This window comes from Vicia villosa, linkage group LG7 (assembly GCF_029867415.1).
Source record: "Vicia villosa cultivar HV-30 ecotype Madison, WI linkage group LG7, Vvil1.0, whole genome shotgun sequence".
In the NCBI taxonomy this organism is placed as follows: Eukaryota; Viridiplantae; Streptophyta; class Magnoliopsida; order Fabales; family Fabaceae; genus Vicia; species Vicia villosa.
Genome location: NC_081186.1, coordinates 95,433,539 through 95,454,228, shown reverse-complemented (window position 1 = coordinate 95,454,228; position 20,690 = coordinate 95,433,539). Strand labels below are relative to the sequence as shown.

The window sequence follows — 20,690 nt, the reverse complement described above, 5'->3', positions numbered from 1 at the left end:
ACTCTTAAAAACCACTTAATGTAGTCGAATGCATTACTTTATGGCTGAAGAGTCGGCACACTACATACATCCTCTAGGACCTTATGATCATGGTACTCTGCAAATATCTATCAACATCTCTACGAGGGAGTGTAAGAGGAGAGTTAAACCAAAGAAGAGACTCCTCAGTTATACACATGAATCCTCACCAAGCCAACGAAGTATCTCAGGTAGACGACATCGGCATAATATTCACTTTTATCCCCGAATATGGATGTGCCAACCAAATACAATAGTTGTGACCTAATTGCACATACACTATGATATGCTGCTTGTTCATCATCACCATCAGCCTCAACTGCCGCATCCAGTTGGTATTTGTATAGCCTCTCCATAAATCAAAATCTGGTATGACATCCTATAGTGTCATCTATCTCATGTTGGGCATCACCTAGGTTAACTCCCAAATATTACACCATCATCTCGAGTGCATTATGTCAAATGAGTCTGGAGTAGCTTAATAATCTTCCCATTATTGGAGGATGTACGAGAAATGACACATCATCAAGTGTGATAGATATATTACCGATTAAAAGATGGAATAAAGAAGTCTTTAGAGGCCATTTATCAATGATAGGAGAGAACAAACCATAACTAATAAAAGTATACTCATTCTTGCATAAATCTTGCATCCTATATGGTTGCATGGCATCCTGAAGGCTGAAACCATGCTTCATCAGACTGCAGAAGCTTCATAATCTTTGTATTATGGTTGATACATCTCAACGACTCACAGTGCTGTAAAAAAATACATCAATGTCATAATTTTCAAATCTTATGACAAATATATTTAAAAGAATAAATACAGATCTATTTTTCCTCTCCATCTCACACGTGTCAGGCAAAATAGTCTGCATACATACAAAGTAGTGGGGTGTTTAAGGGGCCTTTTAGAAAAACATCAGGAATAATAACAATAAGTTGGACTTCTAGGGTATCAGGGGCATCAGTAGAAGACTCATTTCTCTGGGAGGACAATGCTGGAGACACGTAAACTTTAGAAAACGTTGCTTTTGCATCAAATGAATTGCCACCAGCGACTGGACAAAAGGGTCTAACTCTTTCCCTCGAAACTGACACATATTTGGCCACTCTATTGTGCCTTAATTTGTATACATTGTCAAACATTTTACCCGTAATTATACCAAAAAAATTATATCATAATCAGAGAAGCCAAACCAACGGGAAAAAATAGACAAACTAGAAAGAAAAAAAATACAGAACAACAAAATCCAAAAGTTAGCTTCTGTACCATCCTGAAACTAGAAAAAAGCATAAACAAAGCATGGATAAATGCTCAAAATTCAAAATTAAAAAAAAAAATACATGAATGCCTCACTAAAAAATAAACTTATTATGCCTCCTAATGTATCATAAACAAATTATTATGTTTTTAACTTCAACTAATGCATAAAAAAGAACATAAATTTTTTACCGAATGTGAGAGGTTGACAATTTTCGATTGAATGGAGTGCAGTAGAGGTTGATTGATGTCCTAGGATTGAATGCAATAAATAGAAGTATAAAGAAAGCTTGAAAATGATGAAAATGGAATTTGCTCATCAGCTTAACTTTGGATTTCGAGTAAAGCTTTTTGAAAATGAAGAAGAAAGAAGACGAAAGGTCTGACGCGTTTTACAGAACCTAACCTCCGTAAAAAATACAGACATTAACATCTTCAAAAAAATACAAAGTTTGACCTCTGGATATTTTAATATATGTTCTGGCCTCGATCTGAGACTTGACTTTGATTGATTTTTGGTGCGTCCGGAGGTTAAGTTCCAGATTTTAAGGGCATTATTGATTTCTTACTAATATGCGTGAGTACCATTAAGGGTTAAAAGAGTAATCCCTTTCAGTTATAGATTAGGATCACCATTGTTCATATCCGATCTCAACCCAAGCTTTTCCCAATGGGAAGGGAACCAATATCTCTATGGAACACAGAAGCAAAGATATCTAAGCATATAAATATTTTCTGGTGATTTTATAAAACAAAAGATGCTTCAAAAGGTTTTGTGTGTGTATGCGCGCGCGATAATCCCCTTCATAATTTAGGAGTTACTCTTATACTTTTAATGAATTCCAAAAGTCAATCATTTATTACTATCACATAAACTGAATTAGGGATTGATTTCTGATGCTAAACTTGAGAAATAATATATTAGTTTCAAGTTAACTTCACACAACTCAATAATATGCATTCATATCCTTCAATCGTGTGATAAAATGTTTCCAATAAATTATTGTCCAACTAAATATATAAAATTTGTTCTAAAAAATATTAGAATAAAAATGCACATATAAGAGTAACAAAACACACTTGTACCTGGAAAAAAACAAAATAAAAGACACATAAAACTACTATTTATTTTTATCATTTTGCTCTTTAAAAATGATAAAAAATTTCATCGTAGAAAGGTCGAAAGAGTTTGGGTGGTTAACCGAAAAACTTGTATTGTTACAACAACTTACTTAAAAGTTCAAAAGAAAGAAAAACTAGTTTAACTTACAATATGATTTGATGTGAAAATTTTAATGTATTATTTCAATTTTGACAATTGAGCGATTAATTTTCACATTAGTTTGTAGAAAATGCTGACTTAACACGCCACCTGCACTGCTAATCTAGTTGTACTATTTGTTATGTCAAGTGGAACGCTAAACATTTCTTTTGTGAGTATAAATTCACAATTACTTTTTCCTATGCATGAAGCTTCCACAACAGAAACAGATTGATTATTTGTAGCTTCCCAAGAGCCTTTCTGAAAAGAACCACAATGACCCTGTGTATTTCCAAAGCTAGCAAATTGGATTTGGGAAATTACTTGTCCACTTTGGCATGATAGTTCTAGTTGTGCTCCTTCATATACATTAGCACAAATAACTCTTATTGTCACAATTCAGAACTAAACACTTTGAGGATTACCACCTATATCTTCAAATAAAATCAATGTGTTCATGTCATCATTCAAGAATGACCTTGGCACATGGTACCACCTTTGTGACAGACTTCCACAATTGGTATTGCAGTTTCCCTTTACATATTCTCCACGATAATTGCACGTTTCACTGCATCCATTTGTAGTTGAAACCCAAGAAGGCCAATAACAACCCATGTTATGTCCATTCACCCAAGCATGTCCTTTACCTAGGCCTTGGAAGTCCACCACAATAGCGTTTGTTCCAAAAGGAGCTTTAAGCTCTGTCTTATACCAAGTTGATGACATACTGTTGACTGGAAGTTATTCTGATGAGATAGTCAAGTTCAAGAAGGTGCCAATGAATGAGTTTGAGATGACTGATATGAGAAAAATGGTATATTTTCAAAGGATGGAGATTTTTTTACTCTGAGAAGGATATTATTTTGCATTTCCTGAAGTATGAACTTGAACTTATGGAGATATTTGAGTTAACAGATTGCAAGTCTGCAATCACATTTATTGAGATGAATTGCAGGCTAGATTCTAATATTGAGGGTGATGATGTAGATGTTATAAATTATAAATAGTTTGTTGGCTCGTTGAGATATCCCAGTAATACCAGACCTGACATTTGCTATGCAGTTGGAATGAGGAGTAGGTTTATGAACAAACCAAACACATTACCAAACTGCAATTAGGATTCTGAGGTATATTAAGGGGACTCTGAAGTTTGGGGTTTTGTTCCCCCTTCAGGTGCTGAATGTGAGTTAGAACTGTTGTGCTACTCAAACTCTGACTGGTGTGATGATAGAGTTGACAGAAGAAGTACTTCTGAATATTTTTTCAAATATCTCGGAAATCTCATTTCCTAATGTTTCAAGAAGTAACTTGTGGTTGTCTTATCAACATGTGAAGCTGGAAATATATTTGGTGCCTTGACTGCTGTCAAACTGTTTAGTTGGTGAACTTGATGCAGGATCTAATAACTTTTTATTTAACAAATTAATAGTTTCACTGTTGTTACTACCAGAGGTAGCGGATTCAATAATATAAATAATCTTTTGACTTTTACCTTTAAAATCAAAAGTAATAACATTATATATTTATTTTAATTTAATTTCTAACATAGACCAATTTACTAATGTACTTTCCATCTCCTGAAACGGAGACCAATTTAATTTCTAGCAACAGTTTGAATTTGAAAATGGAGAACAACCGTTGCTATTGAAAACTGCTCGAATAAAACAATAGTTCTCTATAATGTTATAGATAAAGAAAATATTATTAGATTCCAAACATACTAGCATCTTTCATAATATTACATTGCATGTCAAACTATACTACATTTTTATTTTCACAAGATATCACTTGTATCTATTATAACATTATTACACATACAATGCTTGAAAATCAATATTTTTTTTATTTAAAATTACTTGTATCTATAGCATTATTAGACATACAATGCTGAAAATCAGAGTCATATACATCTAATGCATAACATAAAGCATCTGTGACATTGCAAACACATACAATGCTGAAATCAGTATTTTTATTTAAAATCATAATAATCATTGACAAGTGCCTCAATTGCTAAGAAAATAACTAATTAATTTTTCTTGCAAATGGTAAAAAGCTTTCCTTGTAAACCACTATCTTGCAGCAATAGTCAACTTTAATACCAAGCTCTTTCATTCTCTGAGTGTTTGAATTAAACCAAACTAATTCATTATCATCTTTTCTGAAAAATATATCACCTTTCTTGCCAACTCCAATGGGATGCACAATGCCGAACAATGGACCAACGGTGAATAGTTTTGTCCATGACTCTTTCACCCCAACTTCACCCAAAATTGATATGTGAAAAGTAGGCGCCACCTCTTCATAATAGGTAAGCCAACCAATTGATCCATTTAACACCACTAAGTGTCTACACACGAATCTAGTATCATCAATACCAATGTCAATATCAGCTTCACTCATATTCGAGGGTATTGATGTTTTAACAAATGTCTCATTGCTTAAGTCGAATGAAGCTAAATAAACTTCCTTACATGTTTCACTTTCACCCCACCAATGACATACTCCATCTATATACGCATGAACACCGCTAGAATAATAATGAATAGGCATGTCTATATCAAGTATTTTCCATGAATTACTATTTAGACAATACATTTCCCAAAAGGGATAATCAAAATCATCTTTTCGTGTCTCATTCACATCTGGGGCGAATCTATAAAAAAATGTAACATTTCTAATAATCTTATAGTCATCTCTTTTTTGGTCATAGCCAAATCCATGAAAATCAATCACGGGATCCCAACTAGGAGATTCAAATGAAAAAGGACTAGGAGGGGTGATATGGAATTCCCCGGTAGCTGGATTCCACAATACATGTCTCTCCAATTCTTCTCCATTACCGAGAATGCCCTCAGGTCCTCTCCCCGCAACTTGAATACAAAGAATACCGTTAACACTAGCAGAACCATTGATGATATAATCAAAAGGGTCTTCAAATGGTTTTGGCCAATCTAATTTGACCATATTCTCAAACCTCTCACCAAATAGAGAACACAAATTATGTCTACAAATATGGTTATGGTTATTCCAAGGTGTACTATTAGGGGGGAAAAGAGATGTATCGTTGTAATAAGAATGGTCCTTGGATAAGAAATTGTTTCGAAACATAGTCATGAAATAAGGATTTTGAATTAAAGGAGACCATGATTTGCATACACAAGAAAACCGAATCAAAGATTTGAGAGGAAGTTTAGACAAAATAACTAAAGCAATATCATCATATATGTGTTCACTAACCTTTTCTTTAGTTGGAGACACGGATTTCTCCATCTCTAAACACCAGTGACAGTGAGTAAGCCAGAGATTTAATAGACGCCGCTGTAGAGAGAAAATTTGTGAGGAAGGAAGATGTAATTAGGGATTATATAACCACTGTATTTGGATTGGAGAAGCCCTAATATAATTTTCTTATATTTTAATATGTTTGTTTCAAATAAATGCATATTATTCATTATTTAATTATGTCAAAGTAAAATGATATTTATGGGTTTCAAATAAATGCATATTATTCATTATTTTATTATCTTAATAACACTAGTATACTCACTAATCACTATGCTCGGGTCTTTGATAAATCCTAGAGAGGTCAGAGAGGATTTTATTACGTAAACAATTATTTTAAGAGCTGCTTGTTTGTTCATCTAATAACTTCTTTGATACTATGTAGGAATCTCAGACATTAAGTCTGGAAATATAATGATCCCTTAACCTCCAAAGGATACCTTTCTTGTTGATCCATTACGAGTTCTTCGAGCCATTCGATTTGGGAGTTTTAGTTTTTCACGACTTTTATATTTTTGTACAGGAATGTATGAAGTCCCAAGCAGACAAGAAAAATGTGGAGAGAAGCTTTAAGGTGGGGGAATGGGTGTTTGTCAAGTTACGCCCCCATCATCAACAATATGTGGTGGCTCACATTAATGCTAAATTGACTTCAAGGTATTATGGCTCGTATCCGGTTTGGGAAAGAGTGTGAGCGGTAGCATATAAACTCAAATTTCCTATAGTTTTGAAGGTGCATTGTGTTCCGTGGTAGGCGCCAATTGTATTGACATAGCTTATAATACAGGTTAGAGAGAGTCACCTGCATACGGATAGTAAGAGTCTCTCTGTATGTGTATTAAGTTTTTATGGAATTAGCGAATAAATCATCTAGGTCTCAAGGTTGGAGAATTTATGGGGTTCCTTTGGGCCGGATAGAAAGGAGAGAAACAGTTTTCTCCTAATTTCCCGGTGAAAGAGTGAAAACAATGGAAGACCGATTCTTGTTCAGATCATGGTGGAAACCATTTTTCTCCTTTGATTTTAGCCTTTTAAACCGCTTTCCCAAAGACACCCCACTAGCTACGTGTGGCTAGTGGATGAGACACGGACCCTGAGTCAGATGAGGCGACCCACGCCCACCATGCGACCTGGTTCGCGTGCCCAATGCTGTTGAACTTGGTTTGGGCTGGTTTGTCATGTGTTGCCCCCTTTTAGGCCCAATAAGATTATTTCAGTCCAATATTCAAAATCTATTTGTTTAAATTAAATAAATGTTAAATCCTTATCTTTGTCCAATAATAAAGATTTTATAATAAGGAATAATATCCCTTTATGGTCATGACATTGCAAAAAGGCAAGGTCACCTTCTGAATGATACCAAAGCATATAATTTTTCTTGAATGAGAGCTTTGCCTACAGAAAAAAAACAATGTTTGCACGAAAAGAAAGTAATAAAATCAAAATAGTAAATTACAAAAACTAATTAAAAAATCACATGAACAATGCATAATAGTCTTCAATTGATGCATATAAAAGCAACACTGCAAGAGCTTTCATTCACAAACATAAATACAAAAGTCTCAAATACAATAATATTATCAACAATGGATCAAATTCAAAAGACACAATCAGCACCTGAACGTATTTACAAAGATTTTGAACCTTATTTTGAATGGATTAGAGATGAAGTAAGTTACACTCTTATCCTAATGCTGCCAGGTATGGTTAACCATTCAATTTGTTGTAGAAACTTATGGTCAAATGTTATTAATGTTTGGTTTAAGCTCTTTCTCATTTTGCCCCCCCTGAAGTTTTTTTTTTGTAAACCGCACCCTATAAAACAAAGATTCTGTTTTCAGAAGCCCCTATCCCTTGTTTGGCTGACTGGACGTGGGAGATTTTGCTGACTGGGCAGTTGAATTTCTTGTTTGGCTGACTGGACTTGCTTACTATGTTTAAGTAGCAAAAATCATTCAAAAAATTTGTCAAACCCAGGAATCAAAGCTGGTTCTTGAATGTTGCCATCATGCATCTCCCACCAACTAAACTGTTACATCTTATTGATTTTTTATCGTTTCAAACTCAATTTAATATATATTATTTACGTTTTAACTATTTTTATAAAAAATATATAGATTAACGTTAATATAAAAAAATTTAGTTAAAAATGAATAAATGTAGTTTATAAAAATGTTTGTTTATAAAAATGTTTGTTTATAAAATGTTAATTTATATAATTTTCTTACTTTATAAAATGAATAAAATATAGTTTATAATAATGTTTGTTTATATATATTAATTTATAATTTTGTTTGTTTTATATAATATATATTAGAATCATTATAAAAATATATATATATATAAATGATTTATAACACAATTAATTTACCACAATTAATTTTTATATATAACTGAATTTTTAAAAATTATTTTATTTATTATATATATTAACTAAATAAAATAAATATAGATGATGCAATAATTATAAAACTAATTATATTTTTCAATTATAAAACTGAGCAATAATTAATAAATCCCTAACAAATATTAACGTTTTATTTTTTTATATAATATATTAACATCTCAAATTTATAAATTTCTAAAAAAACTGAGAAATTCCTATAAAAAATTAAACAATATTAATTTATATTAGTTATACTAACTTTTTATATTAGTTATACTAAAATATACTTTATATATTAATAGTTAGTTTATAATATTTTAAGGACTCCTAGTATAATGTTAACATTTTTTTTGTTTTATATATATGTTTTATTTTTTTATATTACCGTTAACAACATTTATTTTGTTTTATATATATGTTAAATTTTTTTATGTTAATGTTCAGTATATTTATATATTTGTAACATATATACTAAATTTTTTTATTTTATATGTTAAATAAATGTTAACATTCAGTATATATATATATATATATATATATATATATATATATATATATATATATATATATATATATATATATATATATTAACATTTTTGTTTATTACATTTAAAAAAGTTAATTAAAAAATTATATAAAAACGTTAATTAAAAACTTGAAAGTGTTATAAAAATTTAATAGTTTATAAAAAATTTAATTAGTTTATAAATTTAACAATTTATAAATTTAAAATATTATATAAAACGTTTTATATTAATATACTAACTTTTTATGCTAATATAAAATACATTATTATGTTCAGTTTTTATTCAGTTAAAATGTTAATAAGAAAAGCTAATAAAAAATAGTTAGTTGCAACAAAATGGTGTAGCTCAGTTGATTGAGGAGTTTCTCATTAATATACTTGTAGTGGGTTCAATCCTTGGTTGTGGCAGATTTTTTGAATGATTTTTGCTACTTAAACATAGTAAGCAAGTCCAGTCAGCCAAACAAGGAATTCAACTGCCCAGTCAGCAAAATCTCCACGTCCAGTCAGCCAAACAAGAGATAGGGGCTTCTGAAAACAGAATCTTTGTTTTATAGGGGGCGGTTTACAAAAAAAAAACTTCAGGGGGGCAAAATCAAAACTCGCCCTAGTGGCAGGGGGGCATCCTATATTTAACCCTTATTTATATACTTTCAATTTCAACAAAAATAATAGGATTCACAAAGGAACAATTGAGAGTGCAAGTGACTTCAATAGGTGTCCTAAGGATCAATGGTGAAAGGCAAGGGATTGAGAATATATGGCATCGTTTTCGTAAGGTATTTCCAATTCCTCAATATTGTGACACAAATGATGTCGATGCCAAGTTTGAACATGGAGTGTTGTCAATCAAGTTTCCAAAATTGATCACCCCGGATAATAAGCCTCAAGAACAAGAAACTATCACGAATCCACCACAAGAAGAACCTTCAATGGCACGTCAAAATAGTGATGAAGCTAAGGCGCCAACACAAGCACAAGTGGTTGATGAACCGCGAGAGATGCAAAAGGAAGATGAAAAAGAAAATAACAAGATAGAAGAACAAGTTGAGAATGATCAAAAGAATGTGAAGACTAATCATGAGTCGTCGGAGACTAAAAAAGATGAAATAGATAATAACAAGATAGAAGAACAAGTTGAGAATGATCAAAAGAATGTGAAGACTAATGATGAGTCATCCGAGACTAAAGAGGTTATTAAAACTCGCGAAGTTCAGAAAAAGCATCAAAGCAAGATAACACAAAGATTGAAAACAAGAGTTTTAGATTTTAATATAAGCTTGAGATCAAAAGATGATAAGGATGTTGATGAATTAGGTTTTGGTTTTGGTGACACAAGGCCTAAGAGGGGGAAGATGTGTCTGAACATGTTTGTGGCAACCTTGCTGGTTTTGGTGCTTGGAGTCTACTATCTACCATTTACTAATCAATTGGCCAAACTGACCGATTTGTCCCTTGCACAAATTGCATTTACAAAGGAAAAAGGGCATTTTTGTAATCAACTAAATACAACACAAAATTTTCACCTTTTTCAACAAGTGTTACATTCCCATTGGTCCAACTTAATTTAGTCTACTTTCCCTCCATAACAACCTTTGTTTCTAGCACAATTTCAAATTTCAAATTTCACTTTTTCCCAATACACTCTTTTCATATCTATTTTGTGAACCTTAAACTTCTCTCTCTATCTATTTCTCTGCTCATCAACTCATCCATCTTCTCCTAACCCTAGCAGAAAATAATTTCCTTCACTCTCTCCCCACTTTCAAAACAACATATTTGCCCCTCTTCTATCCCTCTTTTGATTTCTGCTCTATAGTGCCATTTTCTGATTGATTATCACTGTCTTCTATATGCAACTTATGTATGTATTATTTGTTTCAGGTCTTCTGTGACTTTGATTGGGAATTAGACGAACTCGAGGTAATGAATTCACTTTATGGAAAAATATTAAGCTAATTAAGCTAATGTGATGTTCCAGTTTGGAAATGATTATCCTTCTACAACTTATCATAGTTATTTTTTCCAAATATTGGTATTATTCTACCGAAAGATAATACCATACTGCCTGTTATTTTTACAATCATTGTTGTTTACTCTTAATGGCTGCATGTTACTATGTGATTGATTTTTAGGAAACTTTAACTTAACTGTGGTGTGCAAAGGGGATTTTATTAGACATATATATGATTAAAGTAGTTCTCTTATTTATAATTTAAGTGTTTCATTGATTCTCCGCCTTCTTTCCCTTGTGATAAAGATGTATATAGGCATTTTACATTCGATTGTTTAACATTCTGCATGAGTTTACTGATAAGCTTATCGAGGCAGAAGAGTTATCAGAAGACCAAAAGGATTCCTTCAAGGTAAAAAAAATATTTTGTTGATTCATTGTTCATATTTTCAGGTTTTTTATGTAACAAGTTTGTTTGATTCCTAGATCCCTTTCTTTTTTTTTTTGGAATTTGTCAAGGAAAAGGTTCGGGAAGCAAAGAAAGCCAATAGAGTGGTACTTTTGATGATTTGTGCTATTGGGGCATTGCATATATTAGGCTATTTTCTGCTTTGTTTAACCTTCGTTTTCTCTTGTAGGCAAGGGAAGCTCGAAAGAAAGCCATTGCAGAAATGAGTGAGGAAGCCAAAGCTGCATTTGATGCTATGAGATTTTATAAGTTCTACCCCTCAAGTTGATTTCTAAAAGTTTCTATTTTTCAATGTTGTGTGTTTTCATTTCTTTCTCAAAACAGCTTTAGAATTAGAAAATATTTTAAATTTCTGCATTTAGGAAATGCTTTTTCATTTCTTTCTTTCTCTAAGGTTGTCTACTTTAAGTGTTTTCATTTCTCTATTACATGTGGAACTATTATTGGTTTTGTTCGTCGATGTTTACTGCTTCACTTCCATTTTACTCAACCTTGTCAACCACCATGTTTATAACCTTACCAACAGTATCACAATTTTGCAGTTTGATCAACATCCTATGTACCTTTCACCATTTAAATTTTGAACTTCGTAAACCCAACCATTTAGACGATACACCTATGATATGATTAATATATAGCACAACTAATGAATGATTTATCTATTTATTTTACATTCCATTTTCCCAGGTTCAGATTTTGTGGGATATAGGGAGAAATAAGTATTATTCTATTTAATGGTAGCAGAACTTTGAGTTACTTGTGAAATCATACATGTGGATCACCTATTAAAAGGTTGGACTTTTCTGCTTTCCTATTCATTTAGCCTTCTGTAATGAGATATTTGAAAGAGTGTGATTTACTCTTAAAATCCTTGGAACTGACATCAGCATTTAGAATACAAGCTCATAGTTAGGGTCATTTTGCAAATCATTTAGATTTAGGTAGCATTATGCAATGAACTTTTCAATAGGTGTTTTTTTGTAATTTATTTCCACAAAGTTCACTGAGTTTGGTTTAATGTTGATTCATTAAACATTTAGTATTCAATTTCTTCTTCTTATTTAAAGTCAACTTTACCAGCAAATATTGATGAATGACTTCAATTTAATGCGCAATCGTGTATGTTCCATTAAAGCATGTAGACTTTATGCCAAGTTCTGTAAAATGATACATGGCATATTGTACTTTGCATTACTCATATTTTCCTAATTTTACTAACTGTTAAAAGAGTTTTCAATATTATAACAAACCAACTATGTTTAGTAAAAAAAAAAACTATGTAACTGTTGTGTAATTTCTGCATTTATTAGTTTTGAATCTAACTTCACAACCCTCAATGAAACTTGACAACCCTCCATGTTAGTGGTAAACTATTATATTATATTCCAAAGTTAAAATTTATTGACCTAAAACTTAAGTTGCCATTGGGTTATATGTGAATCTCCAGGGGTTGTATTAATTTGTAGCTATATTGTCACTGTTGTCTAAGATTGATGTTATACTAAGATTTATAAACAGATGATCTTATCATTCCATATGATTAACATATTTATTGAAATGTAATATAAAAATATTATAAGATTGAATCTTGAGAGCATTCTTATTTCTATCTTAAACTATTAAATGAAAATAAAGGGAGTGAAAATACTCTTACATTGAAAATAAAATAGTTAAATTAATGTTCGATTTGCTGCATATACATCAATCTTTGAGTTTGTGTTTGATATCAATAAAAAAGAACAAACTTAAATCATATAGGTATAGCTACTACAACTTTTTGAATTTATCCAGTTCCATTCCATGTAATAACAATAGTAGGACATATTTTCCCTTAATAAAATGGCAGACAATATTAACAAAAACTTATAAAACCTACTTTAATATATGGCTTTGTGAATTTTATTGAAATTGCAACTCCATTTTCATTAAAATTAGGAATTACACAATCTCACTAATTGTCCTTGTGATCCTACAATTTTACTACTAATATATATTTTCAAATGTATCTTTCAAGAAATCTTATATTACTAAAATCCACATCTTTTATTTTATCTCATAAGTTATTTATAAAAATATATGAGAGAATATGGCATTTAATCAAATAATGTTAACTTTTTTTCCATTCTAATCTCCTATTATAGCATGACATGAGACACTCATTTTTTAACATTAGCAATTAACTCACTATTAAATATTACATACACTCATTCTTTCTTTTGATTAAAATTTTAAATCTCTCTCACATTTTTTTTCAACACTTTCAAACTATCATTTAATTTTTTTCTCTTTATTTATTATCAATAAAAATACTAATAATTTATTTTTTAAATTTTAATAAAATTAAAAAATTTATTTATCTCACGGGTCACTATCAACACAATCCTATATATTATATCAGTTAATCATTATTTTAATTTGAGAAACAAAATCCTTATTTTTAAATATTAATTTTCTTTCTTTCTCCATCTCATGGCTTTTTTTCTTTATATATGATTATTTAATACACTTAAATTTATATGATTATTGTTCAATTTACAGTTAAGTGATTTATTTTTTATTTTGCATTTATATTTAAAATTTTACAATAGCATTTGTTAAAATTTTATTTTGTTGAATTATACAATTGCATTTGCATTTATATTTAAAATTTTACAATTGCATTTGCATTCATATTTAAAATTTTACAATTGCATATGTCCTTTACATTTGCATTTGTTGAATTATATAATGGGCCATGTTATCATCTATTGTTGTTGGACCGTCAATTATTTAATTTAATACTTGGCCCTATTTTGCTATTATGTTCTTGCTGTATCTTAAACATTTTTTGTGGACCATTATTTTAACTTAGAACCTATTTTTCATACTACTAATATCTTATTAGTAAAACTTCTTTTTAAATGGTTGATTTCCATTTTACCTATGCAATTTGTTCAAACTTCTTTACTTCACATTTTTTGTATCTTTCAAAAAATACTACACCACAAGTAATGCACCCGGGCGACAGCACGGGTCTCTGACTAGTATATGTCAAAAATGCATGGTGGTCATCATCATAATTCATAAGCAACTCAAGGAGAATCTAATAAATTTTAATCTCATTTACATTCTTGTAAATTCATAAATAAATTTAATAAAGAAATAAAATAATGAATTTGATTATCTATATATTATCTGCGAAATATGATCAAACTATATTAATAGAATATTTTGAAACTCTTACACTATTTAATATTTTTTCACCAAAAACATGTATTAGTTCTTTAAATATTACAAAATTTATTGTTATACTTAAACTAAAGAAAGACTCACCCAATAATTTCACAATCACGCTCAATTTTTTCATTCAAACCATAATTACACATTGGGACAACATCAACTTGAAACATTCACAAAAAAAGCTACAAATTTCAATCACAGTAACAAAAAGCAAAAAGAAGAAATTTGTGGGAATTAAAGGAGGGACTAAGCAGCTCCCAGACTGATGACACGAGACTCCGTAAACCAAACAAAACTCAAAAGAAAAAGGATTTACAAACAAACTCTCAAAATCAAAAAAGAAAAACCAACCTACAATAATTATCATTTATCTTTATATTTTTAAGGAATTTCCTTTTTCAATAATCCATATTTTTTTATTGTATCTGCTATTGAAATATCATATTAGTTATTATGTCTTTTGAGTGCTTCTTAATATTATCAATAATGCATACTTACTTTTCATTAAAATTTCAAATTATAATTTAAATAAATTATTTCAAACGTCCCTATTTTACTAAAAATATTAATTTTTAATATCTTAATTAAAATTATTGTCCATCTAATTATAATTTTAAATCACAATATTTTTTAAAATAAATAAATAAATTCACTTTCACTGCGCAATTCGCGGGTCAAAGTCTAGTTTATATTGTTATAATACATACATCTTTATAATCAAATCTATCTTTCCAATATATACTAACTTACGATGTGAGATTTATGTTTAATTTCAAACATAAAAATAGTATTATATACATGTGGTTAATTTATATAATATTATGTTCTATAATTTCTTACAGAAGACTTACGTTTTTTGATCTTTTGTATATAGAGTTGAAACTTAGCAACACGAGCAATGGTATTCATTTAAAAACCAACATGAGAAAGGGTGTTTGTTTGCACTTTTTCTTAACACATTTTTAGTAATTCTCTAAGTCTTCAATATGCTTCTCTAAATATACATTTTGGTAAAATTTACTTAAAACCAATACTTTAAATTTTAGGGGCCTAATTATTTTTTAAAAGGAAATTAACATGATTTTAAACGATTTTGTAAAATTTTCGATAAAAATGCATATCGAAGTAGGTCAGATGGATATTTTAAAATTGTTTTTTGTTTTAATTAAGGTCTATTTTCCAAATTAGAACAGAGCCTCTAGATTGATTGGGTCAGATCTGATCGTAACATTAAAAATTAAAGTTATTTGTTACAATTTTCTCCTCAACCTCAATTACTCTCTGTCTAGATTGTTTGGAATCTCATATTGAACACTTGCATCCCCAAATAGATGGACAATCAATTGGTAGCCATCACTAATGTTGACTATTATGTAGTCACAGTAAAAATCGGGTGAACTGATTATTGAAGTTTTCATTGAATGTAATATATTAAGGGTGGAAAATCATTTTCGGAGTTCAATTTGTTAGCCTGGACAAAAGAAGCAGTTGCCACCACCGTTAACAAGCAAAAACAACCAAAATGGCATCACAGCCACCAAATTGAATAGATGCATGATGAGAAATTATACAGCAAAAGAGAGTGAAAAACCAAGACCCAGGAAATAAAGTCGGGAACAAATTTTATCATGACATTAGTTTTGGTGTTCTTGCATTATTGAGATCGAGATTCGAATTCAATAGTCCTTGCAAGAGATTCAAGGGATAATTTCTTTTTTATAGAGGGTTGGTAGAAGAAAAAAACAGTGTAATTTTACTAAGAAAATGCAGTGCAAGAAAGGTGATTGATGAAATTTCACAAAGAAATTTGGTTTCGTGGCAAATTTAGAGGGAAAAAATTGGTCAAGTGACGTTTCAGTTGGCATATACGCTTGCATCCACATCAGCGCCATATAATCTACGGCGTTTAATCTGACTAATAGATTAGATAGAAAGGACTAACGTGACACGTTTTGAGAAGTTGAAGGACTCAAAGCTCTTTTTAAAACATAAGGGACCAAACTAGACCCAGAGGACAAGATTAGGGATGAAAAGGGATATTTAACCTATAAATAAGAGGAGACATGCATTCTAACTATATTAATTTTGCATCATTCTTACGATTACTTGATATGTATGATGTCATGGATATGATCGAAGTATTTTTTTATTTACTTGAGCAAAAAAAATACTTGACCATGAAGCATAATTTGTGAGGGTGTGATCCTTTGACAACCCTTTGAGTCTAAACATGAAGAAAAAAATTGATAAAATTATAACCCTTAGCCAATTTTAAAAGAAAAACGATCTTCATACATTGTCTTAAAGATAGGAGAGAAATGTTTTATCGAGTATGACCGACTCTCCTAACCTGTTGTGATATTTCGTCTTCAAATGGGCTCTTGAGGCCACTGCCTGCAAAGCTACCACAAATGATTTTCTTAGGATTATGTTGTAAACACTTTTGCATATGATGATGAGGTAGCATATTTTCACGGTCTTCTTGTTTTTATCTTTGCAAAATGAGACCGGTAGATGTATGGTTCGACATAGCCGAGTTGAGGAGTCGTTGAATGCCAGAAGATTTCTGCCTTCACGAGCCTTCAATTCTTTCATGCGTAATCCTAATCTCGTTAAGACTCTAAGATACATCAGATCACATGAGCTTTTGTCATCGATGAGGATTCTTCATACGGAATGGTTGTTATGGTGGTCCTTACAACTAGTGGAAGCGTTACATTAGGAATTATATTCACCTTGTGGCCTTGAAACCATAAAATATGCATATATTTTTTTGCTTATGGACTCTTGTTGGTGGTTTTAGCAAATTTATAGAAGATCTGGTACCGGTTGAATCAACGATGAACGCAGCGGTCACTACTACAAATAATACATTTTATGACAAAGCTTTCACCTCCGTCAAAAATAAACCAAGGTATAATGCCAAGGCGCTCCATGTTTTATTTTTAAAAAAATTACTTATTCCCTCGATTTTTAATATAAATGAGACAAACAATTCAAGACATGCTTCAAATTCCAGTTATTGCAGTTTATTTTTTATCTATAAGTGTAATCTAAAAGATTTATCCCTTCGATTTTCATAATAATCGAGGGATAAAATAATTAAATTTTACTATAAAACACTCTTAAACAGATTTTACCCTAATCTTGACTTATATGTAGCCGCCCCACACTCATATGCATCATTCTTTGAGATGGATTGCAAGACAGAAAAAAATCTTCAATGATCTTCTACCTTGAACAAAATATTTTTCTGCTCTTGCAATCTATCTCACTTATTGGTATTGATTTTATTGTTGTATTTTTGGAATAACCTTTCAATATTTTCAATCAAAGAAAACATCACTGTTTTTCCCGGGTTGACAACATTGAAAAATTTATTTCTAAAAATGGTCTAAACTGCATACAAAAAATGGTGAATGGTAAAAAATTAAAATGGAAACATAATATGTTACTTTCAATTTTTTTATCATTCACTATTTTTTGCTTGAACCATAATGCATCAAGTTTTTACGAAAACCGAGAGGTTATCTTATTTTATTTTATTTTTATATTAAAAAAAGAAAATATTTTTCCCTCGGTTTTCTTAAAAACACTGAGGGGTTTTGTTACACTGCCACAACAAGGAATATGTTTCATACATTCATAAAAGAACAACACTCAAGATATTGCCAAGTCATCAATCCACAACAAACTATATACATCTACCACTATATATCTTTCTTGTGAAAGCATTTCCCATAAAAATATTTGCTCAAGATTATGAAATCTTGGAACTTAAAGAAGTTTGAAAAAATTCTCTATGATTGATTGCAAGTGCAGAAAAAACATTTTCCAATGTTTGGATCATATAACTCCGGTTGGAACAGATAACTCCTTAGAAGTTGGATGCATTCAATCCTTAGAAGTTAGAATAACAGCGACTATGATGAAATCGCATTTTTTGTAATAATGTATTTTACTATTTTGGGTAAATAATGAAATGTAAAAAAAAAAGCTTATTCACGTTCGTTTTCTAATGAAATCGAGATGTAAAGATTTTGTACCTCGGTTTTTGAAATATTTGAGGGTATAATTCTAGTGTGATTATTGAGGATATTGATCATCATCCTTAAACAAATCTTCGTTGTCTATTTCATGAGTATCAACACTTAAGACACTACCATTATTGATCCGCGTGAAACATAAAAATCTATCATTATAAAAGCTTCTGAATATAAAAAAAAAAAAGATAATGAAACATCTTGAAGCGCTTGAAACTATCTACATCCAACACTTTGAGGTCTTCGAGAGCATTTGCCATGAAAAAATTTCTATGATGGATTGCAAGAGCAGAAAATTATTTGAGTTTAAGGTTTGTGATCTTAAATATTTATTTGAGCAGAAAATCATTTATTTATCTATCCTTTTTGTTTTATATCATAAACAAATGCAAGCAAAAGTCATAGAGAATATTCTGCACCCAGCATTTGATCTGCCCCAAAATTCAATGATTTAAAGATTCAATATTTTATTTTCACTGACAAATTAATTTTTACTTTAATATTTTGTGTTAACAATGTAATATTCTGGGTAACCATTAATTTGTAAACAAATTAGTTTATTAATATTTTATGTAAACAATATAACAAATTAAAAAATAATATATCTTACCCCTCGGTTTTATTGATAAACCGAGAGGTATGATGCGCTAGTTTTGAAAATTATTAAAATATATATGTTGGGGTTCGAATCAATATGAAGATATCTTTACCCCTCGGTTTTTAAAACATTGAGCGATAAAGTGACAGCTTTTTATGACGCCCTTCGTTACTTCGCTTTTGTAGTCGGGATTAAATGCATTCAGCGTCCGAGGTGTAACGTGTTTTCTGTAGTAGTGGAAGAGCTATGATGTTTTTTGGAGTTGGATCGGAAATCATCTTCTTTGTCTTAAGGTAATTATTGTTGCAATCTGTGACTTTGAGTTAAAAGGGATCTGATTATGTAAGTGTGTAGGAATCAGAAGTCAATTCCTGCATATGGCACCACTATTCCGCTCGAAAATAAAAATGATTGATGAAGTATAAGATATTGGATCTGCGGTGCAAATCTCTATACGACTAGATGGGAATGGACCTGCAAGATTAACACTCCAATATTCTGGTCAATAAGAGAATGAATAATAAAATGAATTGCAGATTAGAGAGTGAATACCTCAAATTCTACGGGAAATACATTATATATGAATAGTAGAATGACTTGGATTGATGTTTTGGTTATACTCGACCCAAAACTTATTGTTCAGACAAACTTCAACCACTAATCGAAATTGGCACACAGTCATTCTTCTATATTTTATATATTATAGATATAAAGTATCGACAAATCTAGGTCACAATATCACAATTCAAACTGTAATTAAAAACTTCAACCTATATTAATCTCAAAACAGATTTAAATGTCCTAATTTGTGAGAATAGTTCAAAAATTCATATTTGGACCTAATTTGTTAGAATAGTTCAAAAATTCATAGTTGGAGTCAAACACCCTAATATTATTTATCAAAAGTTTTCCTAGCGTACCTCTGAAGCATGGGTATTTCTAAAATGACGAAGTACCGGTACCGGATACGCACCCGTACTGAGTGTACGTATTGTACTCGTAGTACTTTAATTTTTTTAAATATTCAATTTTGAGTGAAATTTGTTATTATGTCAAATATCGATATCGTATATTTATGTATTTTAATTTTTTTGATATTATATCTTTTGATATTATATTTTAACATTATTTCTGATCTTTTAAAATTTTTGCAATAATATTTTTATGAACCTAACAATTTAATTCTCTGTTTATATATTTTATAAAAAAACTCTTTTTTTTTATTGACGTATCCATACCTTTTTTTTTTTTTTTAAATGACGCATCCCATACCGGTACCCGCACCGGGTACCGTAACTACCTATGCATTATAGTCTGATACATATTCAAAATCTTTTTCTATGTAACAAATTCTTAAGTCCATATCTTTGTCCAATAATAAAGGTTTTACAATGAGGAATAATACCCCTTTATGATTATGACATTGCAAAAAGGCAAGGTCACCTTCTGAATGATTCCAAAGCATATAATTTTTCTTGAATGAGAGCCATGACTACATAGAAAAAAGCAATGTTTGCACGAAAAGAAAGTAATAAAATCATAATAGTAAATTACAATAACTTATTAAAAAGTCACATGACCAATGCATAATAGTCTTCAATTGATGCATTAAAAGCAACATTGCAAGAGCTTTCATTCTCAAACATAAATAGAAAAATCTCAAAGTA

The 20,690-nt window shown here is 30.4% G+C and overlaps 2 protein-coding genes across 2 annotated transcripts; one reads left to right on the top strand and one right to left on the bottom strand.

Moving 5' to 3' along the window:
* Window positions 1–4,363: 4,363 nt before the first annotated feature.
* Window positions 4,364–5,915, bottom strand: LOC131617884 (F-box protein CPR1-like). The gene has a single exon (XM_058889154.1). It carries the CDS (start codon window positions 5,814–5,816, stop codon window positions 4,569–4,571), a length of 1,248 nt encoding a protein of 415 aa, XP_058745137.1. The 5' UTR covers window positions 5,817–5,915; the 3' UTR covers window positions 4,364–4,568.
* Window positions 5,916–7,414: 1,499 nt separating this feature from the next.
* On the top strand, window positions 7,415–11,431 carry LOC131619759 (inactive protein RESTRICTED TEV MOVEMENT 2-like). Its single transcript, XM_058890825.1, has 4 exons — window positions 7,415–7,529; window positions 9,416–10,278; window positions 10,625–10,663; window positions 11,333–11,431. The coding sequence occupies exons 1-4, from the start codon at window positions 7,415–7,417 to the stop codon at window positions 11,429–11,431; spliced, it is 1,116 nt and encodes a 371-aa protein (XP_058746808.1).
* Window positions 11,432–20,690: the final 9,259 nt, after the last annotated feature.